Source organism: Larimichthys crocea, chromosome VI, assembly GCF_000972845.2.
Source record: "Larimichthys crocea isolate SSNF chromosome VI, L_crocea_2.0, whole genome shotgun sequence".
In the NCBI taxonomy this organism is placed as follows: domain Eukaryota; kingdom Metazoa; phylum Chordata; class Actinopteri; family Sciaenidae; genus Larimichthys; species Larimichthys crocea.
In genome coordinates this window covers 5,461,814-5,471,193 of record NC_040016.1, presented here as the reverse complement: position 1 = coordinate 5,471,193, position 9,380 = coordinate 5,461,814, and the positions used below count along the sequence as shown (strand labels likewise).

General features: G+C 40.4%; 1 protein-coding gene across 1 annotated transcript; it reads left to right on the top strand.

Annotated features, from left to right (window-relative positions):
- The first annotated feature begins 3,388 nt into the window (after nucleotides 1-3,388).
- On the top strand, nucleotides 3,389-7,557 carry gata1a (GATA binding protein 1a). Its single transcript, XM_010755974.3, has 6 exons — nucleotides 3,389-3,546; nucleotides 5,188-5,429; nucleotides 5,521-6,027; nucleotides 6,430-6,575; nucleotides 6,658-6,783; nucleotides 6,890-7,557. Exons 2-6 carry the CDS (start codon nucleotides 5,216-5,218, stop codon nucleotides 7,172-7,174), a joined length of 1,278 nt encoding a protein of 425 aa, XP_010754276.3. The 5' UTR covers nucleotides 3,389-3,546; nucleotides 5,188-5,215; the 3' UTR covers nucleotides 7,175-7,557.
- Nucleotides 7,558-9,380: the final 1,823 nt, after the last annotated feature.

Below are 9,380 nucleotides of genomic sequence, written 5' to 3'. Positions count from 1 at the left end.
ATCACAATAAAACGTTCAAATATATATGGAAATTCTGCAGGTTTAATAATTACCATATACTACAGGAAATAGTCAGTCATTACAAAAGTCGTCCTGTGCAGTCAAACTGTCACATTTTATATGCATGGTTCCTGCAGTGAGCTCAAAGTTTTCAAAGATGGCACATATTATAGGATGAACTTTGGATATATGTGCCATCTACTATATTTCCATTTCACGTAATAATGCTGACACATCATGGAGTCTTGGATTTGAATGTTTCTCTCAGTGTAAACATTGTATAGCTTCAATGAAGATGTGGAGCAAGCTAATACAAACCATACACTATACTATATCGTTAGATGAAGTGGAAAAAATATTATTTGTACATGTTATGTATTATATTTCTTTATATCCAGTCTGCCTCTTAAAATCTAATTTATTTTATTTCCCATAATGCTGTCTAAATCATAATTGTTGATGGCGGGAATGAAGAGGAACTGTTTACGGTTACATACATTGAGGCAATGCTTCAGTACGTTTGCATATCTGTGTACTGTTGAGACTGCCAGAGGTGCAGCAGAGTACTGAGATTACACAAAATCAGCAATATAAAAAGCTATGATATCTCATTGAGCTGCAACCTTCAAGCACTCAACCACCTGACTTTATTAGTCATTATACACACACACACACACACTCATACACAAGAACATCACGTGCAGATCAGAGATGTGTGCAAAGAAAGCTGCATGGCATGGATACTAGTTATTTTTGTTGACTAAAGATGTGAGTAACTGATGAGAAAGAAGGGTAAAAACTAAAGAATCATGGAGAGGACAATGTGTGAGAGGGCGTGTGTGAGTGTGTGTGTGTGTGTGTGTGTGTGTGTGTGTGTGAGAGAGAGAGAGAGAGAGAGAGAGAGAGAGAGAGAGAGAGAGAGAGAGAGAGAGAGAGAGAGAGAGAGAGAGAGCTCTCCTGGGTATGTCTGCAGCCCTGCGTAGCAGAGATAAGACCACCGCCTACACAGAAGTCTGTTTCTTGGGAATTTGAAAGCCGTCCCCAAAGTCCACTGGTGACACACAACACCATCCGTCAGCCGGCTACAGCAAGCTCACACAACCTCCCAACTGTCCAACAAGACGTTCCAGTGTCAGCTCCAACTGCTTCTGTCGAGATACTGTCAACAAGAGCAGGCATGTTGTGTGTGTGTGTGCAGGCTTGTGAGTTATATGACACGACCACAGACATGCTGCAATGTCCTGTAGATGTGTGTGTATATGTCTGTGCTGCTGTATGCCAACGAGCGGCCTGTAATTCCTGACCTCCTCCTTTCATCTTGATAACCTCTTATCAGAGCAGAGCAGCCCGCTCACACAGCGGCAGCAGCCACATCCCTGCCCAGCTGTCCACACTGCCACCACTGACAGAACTCACTTCACTCTTACTCCCATAATATAACTCTCATTCACAAGGCTGGTGCACTCCATGAGCACTTCAGCTCATTCCCATTCAATCCCTGAGAGGAAACTCTGCATGGAGACAAGTGCATCAAGGAATGTGAGGAAAAATGGATGCTGAAGAGGTAGATGACACAATAAATTAGCATCTCCATCCATTTTATATCATATCTTTCCAATTATCCTGTTAAGGGTCATGGCAGGCTGGAGCCTAGGGCCTTCTTACTGAAGGAACAGTCCCAACAACACACTCATATCCATAAACCAGCATGACAAATACATAGTATTAATAATGAAATAATAATTATGGTCATATAATATATATGAAACATAAAAATTATTAAATAATTAATATCATTGCAGTGGCATAAGAGCAGTAATCTCCAATCTTTGCCATTTTCTGCCACCTTTTAATAGCCTGTTTAATTAAGGCAAACATGTATAACCAACAGCTCTCTTGCAATCATGCTCAATGGGAATACATTTAAATTGCTCAGAAATGGGATGAAGAACGGATGAATCCAGGATGAAGCTTTTATAGATAAGTGAGGTTGGAAAATAATTAGGCAGAAGTTTTCCAATCATAATATTTGGCACAACTTCAGAATTGAGTAAATGACTTATCTTTATGGAAACATTGCACAAAATTGCAAGCACAGATGAACAAACTTCCTCCAGAAAGGAGAAATCAATATGACCATTGAAAGGTATTTGACATAAAGGAGCCTACGTTTCTGTGATCCCTATGCTAGCAGTCCACACACCTGATTTCCACATATAAAATGTTTACCTTATATATTTTACAGGTTTCTAAATTCGCCACATTCCCTCATTACCAAGACCATGACCTTAATGGCAGCTGGCAGCCCTGGTGAAGAGCAGATTTCAGTACTGCTGAGCATCCCTCTGTGCAGTGTTTTGAACCTGTGACCTTGTTGACCTTTAGTGTTGTAGCTTGTTTCTGTTGGAGAACTCTGACTGTATAAAGAGTGAAAAGCTCAGTAAAATATGTCACTCAGTTATAATCTTTTTATTGTGCCATAGTTACCATGAACTTGATTTTGCATCTGGTCTAACTGATGCAGTTTATCTGAGGTTATAATTTTAATTTAACGGCGGATTCTTAAGTTGCAGAAAAAGGCCCAGTGTTACTAACTTAATTCTTCCCAACTGTTTTCCTCCCCTGATTTCCCTGAAAACTGTAAATGAACAAAGAGAGAGGAAAGTTGCGGAGCTGCTTTGACTATCAAATGACTGGGACAGTGTTGGGCTTGTGCACAGCCAGGCCATGTCCTGACCATATCTCTCCCCCATGATTGCAGCTCCTTTCCCGATTTGCATTACTGTGTTCCACTCTAAGCTTTGCTGGACCACAAAGAAATTGACTCTTTGCATTTTATATTTGCTTTGTTCAAATGTGTGTCGACTCTTTTCCATGTGGGCTTGGTCTTATCAGGGGCTGTATGCACATTTCATCAACAGACAAAACGCTCCCATCCTGTATGCTCACGGCCTGCCTGCGACAGCTGTATAACTTTAATGTCTGACCTGTACATTCATGTGTGTATCTGTGATGAAGTTTTTTTTTTTTTTTTTTGCTGTTTCTAACCACTGGCTATGTCTAATTACTTGATAATGGTTTGGTGCTGATATGCTTTTTCTCATCAGAGATACAAACATGCTATCAATACTACACTACCAGCACACTAAGCCATAAAGGAAGAGGAACTAAGATTTAAAGCTGACACCTTCACCTTTCCCCCTTGCTGCAGATGAAAAAAGTGTCTGATAGAAAAACAATATTTTTGAAGAATAATTTGTGAAGAAATTACACAGTTTGACATGATTTCATATTTAGAATTATATACATGTCACAAGTTTTTTTTTCTCTCTGGACCAAAGAGGTGTGTCTTTCAAAAAGTTGTCCACAACCCCTCCCACGGACTGTCTCTTAACCCTAAACTTCGCTGCGGGTTGGAGAAGTAGTTCTTGTAGGCATGAGCCTATACTGACGTAGACACACGAGCTGTGCCACCTTCTACCTGACTACAATACTTTTAATCCTGAGTCCGACCGCTCACCCTGCTCATCTGTGGCATCCGCTCAGGTAGGTGACCCCCCTCAGCTCTCTATCTCTCTCTCTGTCTCTGTCTCTGTCTCTCCTGTTGGTCTTATTCTTCTGTAGACACCAACTTCTAATCCAGCTGATTTGATAAAAAAAAAAAAAAAAAAAAAAAAATATATATATATATATAGTATATAATATATATATATATATAAATTTATGCAATTCAAACTTTCACTGGTGTGGTCAAATATCACCTCAGGCCATTTATTGCTTGATTCACTGTGACTTGTAAAGATATGAGAGGTGAGGACTTTGCTTTCATTTCTTCTCAATGAAACGTACAGTTTCTTTTTTTATGTTTTATTTGCATTATTTTTTTAGACAGCATTTTTAATTTATATTACTCTATCTTGCTAATTTAACATATTACCACAGGTCTGAATGATCAAATTTCGATTTCATTTATAATATGCATCATGATTATCATTCTTTCAGACATGGGGTCAAATTAATAATATATCATCCAGTTTATGTTATATGTGTGTGTGTTTTGTTATATGTGTATGTATTAATATAATATAGATAACTGTTCTAAATGTCTACTCATCAATTTCTCATTTAGGATAATAATTAAGCCTCCAAGTTATTTAAGCATGTGTTTGTGTGAAGCTTATATCTTCTGTTTAGTTTTAAATAAGTAAATCTATCTAAATGTGATTATTGTCGCATGTTCATATCTCATTTGAGCGGCTCTCCACAACATGCTGCGCTGTTGTTTGTGTTTTTCTGTCACATTTCTAGTCTGACAGATTTCTATTAATCAGATGAGATTAGGGTCATGTTGTATTGTTGGAGCTGGATATATTTAGCATTGTAATAATGGCGTCTATCAGATTTTCTCAGACTTTATCAGACACTATCAGCCTCTTCTCTTTCCTCTAGAGATATGAAGCGCGAGTGGCCTCGTCATTGTTATTACAATTCTCAATTCATGAAAAAATTTGTGTCCAAAAAAAAATTCAATTCAAAAAGTTCTTCTTTCTTTTCTTCTTTTTTTTTTTTTAAACGGCAGCAAATTAGTTTATCACAACTTATTTTTGAATAAAAATAGAAAAATGGAGAACATCACTAAATAATTATTTGATATGAACTGGTGTGAAAATGTCACATAATGCTCTGAGGAGTGTGACTGTTAACACTTTCACTAAGAGAATCTGCCTCCAAACACCATTTTTTCTCAGCTGTGGTGTTGTGCTGTTTGCCCTGAAGCACATCCCCAAGGACAGATCTTTTGCATTCTACTAACTGGCACACCTATTGTAGAAAGGACACTTAGTAACCGTTTGGTCACTGGCTGCATCACTACAATTATAGATCCATTTATTTTTAGTTTTTACTTTCAGCCACTGTCAAACTTCCTTTTTAGGAAAAGGAAGTTTAAAGAAGCCTGCTGTCGAGAGATCTTGTCTCTGATAACTTCAAGTTATGAAGTGAGAAGTGTGGTGATAATGTATCTGCTTCAATCAAAGTCACAGTAAATCAGAAACTGTTAACTGTGCAATGAATTTCCTTGGTGGGCAGCCTTTAGCTCTTGAAATAAAAAGTACTCTTGAATGAGAGGATGCATTTGACACAAACCGCAAAGGCGCTGTAGATTTCTCACATCCCTACTATGGTTAGTCTGTAGGTTAAAGATTGTTCTGTCAGCATGGAGGATTCATCAGAGCAGTCCCACTGGGTGTCCCCAGCTCTGCTCAGCTCAGATCCCCTGGCCGGTTTCTCCTCTGAGCCTGGACTGCTGCCTCCAGGAGAAGAGGGAGAGCCCTTCTTCTCTGGCCAGGACACAGACTACTCCAGCCTGCCCTCCTTCTTCTCCAACCCAAGCCACACCCGAGCACCATCCACCTACAGACACAGCTCAGGTCAGTGCTCCCACCCACTAACCCTTCAAATCTAGCTTCTCGTCCATCCTTCAAATCATGATCTGACTTTATTCTGCCTCATTCTCTAAAGTCCGTCAGGTGTTCACCTCTCCAAGCCTCCTGAGCAACCTCCAGCTGCTGGACGGTCCGGGCAGCCACTCCCTGAGCTCACCTTACAACTCCTCAGCCTCCACCTGGAGCAGCAGCCCCCTCACCAAGACCCCGCTGCACTCACACACCCCGACTTCCCTCTACACCCCGGGCATCAACTCTTCCTTCACCACCCCCAGGGACGGATACTCGTCTCCGAGTAGAGATGGCAGAGAGAGTCCCCAGCTTCAGGAGGCCTTAAAGGCTGAGCGCCTGAGCCCACTGGCGGGATCAGGGACCAGCAGCAGTTTTCTGAATCTGACCCCTGCTAGTGGGAGTGTGTACACTCCGGTATCCCACTCCCACCCACACATGCTGAGCCCCTATAGTTCGTACATGACAGGTGTACAGGACTACAACTCTGCTGCCCTCTACTCCAGCCCTGGATCCTGGCTCAACCCCTCATACTCACCTAAACTCCACAATAAGATGCGGATATCCACTCCAGGTGAGAATACGCCAACATGTGTAATTTTCTCTGAACTTATTTGAATGTGTTTGTTGGTTGGATTATATAAAAAAAGTCAGTAAACAACCTAAAAATAAAGACTGAAACTTTTTCCTAACCATGGAAACAAAACAGTCTCATCATAAGGTCCCTTTAGTTGCTGTTTCCAGGTCACGAATGAACGAGTGGGTTCGTAATTTGAACATCGACAATGCCATGGCAACTGGACTAATCTATCTGCTTTCCCAAAGTGAACAGATAGTTTAGTCAAATAAAGAATTTTGTATTTTTTGGATGACAGAATCTGTTTGCAAAGGTTGCGTCATTTATTTCAGGGACAATTTGTAATAATAACAAACTATAACTAAGTTGTATCAACTGTGTACTTCTTATTTTAAACAGAGGCCAGAGAGTGTGTCAACTGTGGGGCCACAGCTACCCCATTATGGCGCCGGGACGGTACCGGCCACTACTTGTGTAACGCCTGTGGACTCTATCACAAGATGAACGGCCAAAACAGACCACTAATCCGTCCCAAAAAGAGACTGGTATGACCCACCGAGACGTACACTTTGCTTTTTTAAATATTCTACAGATAATGCATCATTGAATCATTATTTTTTGTTTCAGATTGTCAGCAAACGGGCCGGCACACTGTGTGCCAACTGTCACACAAGCACAACAACACTGTGGAGACGCAACGCCAATGGAGAGCCTGTGTGTAACGCGTGTGGACTCTACTTCAAACTGCACAATGTGAGTCAGCCATCTTGATTAAACTCCATAAATTGTTGCATAACACTGTATCTATAATCATCTGGTAAAACAAAATGCCAAGAAGCTGATTTCTGTCTTTTCTCAGGTCAACCGGCCCCTCACCATGAAAAAGGATGGCATTCAAACACGCAACAGAAAAGTGTCCAGCAAGAACAAGAAGAGCAAGAAGGCCGCCATGTTTGAGCCGTACTCAGAGGTGGGTCAGCCGTCCTCCCTGGAAGGGAACGGTGGGCCCTTTTCCCTCGGCCCCGGAACTCTCCTCACCTACAGCCACACACCTCACCTCATGCCAACACCATCCCTACATCCCTCCGCCTCCTTACCCTACACACACCACCTCAACAATGGCATGGTGCCCACACTCGTGTGAAATGCCAAAACAGGCACCCGAAAGCTGTGTATATTTAGGAATTAGCTCGCTTGCTTGCTTGCCAGTTATTTGTGTGAATTTGTACATATGTGTTTCTACACTGGGTGTCATGTGAATGAGTTTTTCTGTTTATTTCCACTGTGGGGGAAAACACCAACTCACGTAATGAAATTGTTTAAGCTGTAAATACAAACACAAATATGATTTAACTACCATATCCAGGTTGTAATTCATCTCCTGTTATTCATAATGTGAATATATACTTATACTTTGGTTTTGTGTTACACAGATACGTTTGTATTTGTAAAATTGATATTACCTTATTGTAACTGTGCAGAAAAAATAATAAAAAATAACTGATTCTGTTGGAGTCATGAAAGCTTCTGCTTTTTGTTTTGTTTTTTTATATATCATTTGAATTCTCGGTTTATCCGTTCTGCTGGGTGAACTGACCACAGTGATGCCTCCTGAGTGCTGTTATTGTACTCCCCTGCTCAGGTATACTAGTCTCTTTGTGCAGACAGCGCTCTACTTTGACAGTGTAATTGTACATGTATGCAAATTCTCCATTCTGCAGAAGTGCCAGCATTTAACTAAAGTGCAACACTTACGCCACAGTTTTATATTTAGACTAGCGCTGCCAAATGGTGAGCGACCAGGCTTAAAGTTTAAACACACACGCGCACACACACAAGGTCATATTTGCGTTTGTTATTACTCATCACTTTGGTCTCATAAGGGGGATTTTTTTCATGCAAAGAATTTCCCCTCATGCTTGAATGCGAGGTGAGGAGCTACAGAGAACTTGCTTGGTAATGATAAGTTATGTTGCATACCTTGACGGTAATTTTTTTTTTTTTTCAAGTATCTAGACTGAGGTGAACTCACATCATTTTTCTCATCACTACAGATAATAAGCAGTGAAGTATTCATTATTCACATTATTAAACAGTTTCTATTTGTCAATGTCAGTAGTATTTTAGTTGTATAGAGCAGACATTTAATTTTCAGACATGCTGAGCTACTGTGATTGTTTATGAGCCAGGTAATTTCACTCAGTGAACCAGAGATAACTGTTTCATGTTGACCTTGAACTTAGTCTTAGTAACTGATTAGATTAGACACATACACAAAAAACACGTTAAAATTGTTGTCATTTGCTCAGTAACAGCATTCAGGCAGTAGTGCAGTGGTATGCACTGTATAGTGTAGTGTTTTCATGGTGAGCAGCAGGGCTGGGGTTGCTCACTCAGAACTGTGGGATGACTGATATGTTATCACTGAGGCCACAGACCCCAAACCATCCACCTGCTGCTGGTACCGCCACCCTCACACTCCCTGTCAGTTATTCAGTGAGAGGCACCGTGTACACTCTTAGATGAGACACCAGAAAGAGTTATGCCAAACACAATAAATATGTCATTGTCATCTGAAGTCACTGCTGTAGATAGCTGGAATCTATTAGATAATAGCTCTATTTATCTAATAGCTAAGAGTTCACTCATAGTTTCAAAATCAGTGTCATGTTTGGTTAAAATGAACACAGTCAGGTTTCATAATCTGCGGGCACACACAGAACGCTTCACTTGAGACAAACCTATAAATGATCACATGAGCTGCTCTGCGCGTGTTTTTCACAGCACATCTGTACACGCTTCACTGCAGGCTTGAGGGAGAAATAAGACATTCATTTATGCATTTGGTTTCAGCTTTGTGAACATCTGGCCACACCACCCACTCATGACACTGCATGAAACACACAGTCACTCCCCTGAGTGTTTTATGGATAAACCAAGTCTGAGGCAGAAATGTTGATTGTAAATATTTTGCTGAAGTTGGCCAACTTATCAAACCTGAATAGAATAAAACCATTAAAATAGCCGCCTCTTTTTAGTGCAGATTAATTCTATTAGCAGTCAACTACTTCACCTGATTCACCCAGGACTTTGATGATGGGAATGTAATGTACTGATGGCCTGTGAAGTAACAGAGTGAGACTAGGCGTTTTCTTTTTGACTACATTTACCTAAAATTTATCATAAATCACTTTAAAGCAGATAAACCTTCAAAATCAACACAGTTTCCCTCAACCGAGGATGATAAGAATTACTGAAGCAAACTTGAGACCAATAATCAAGGGTAAAAAAAAAAGAAAAAATGAAAAAAAAAGAAGATGATTTGCCAAGCACATCCATAATTTATACTC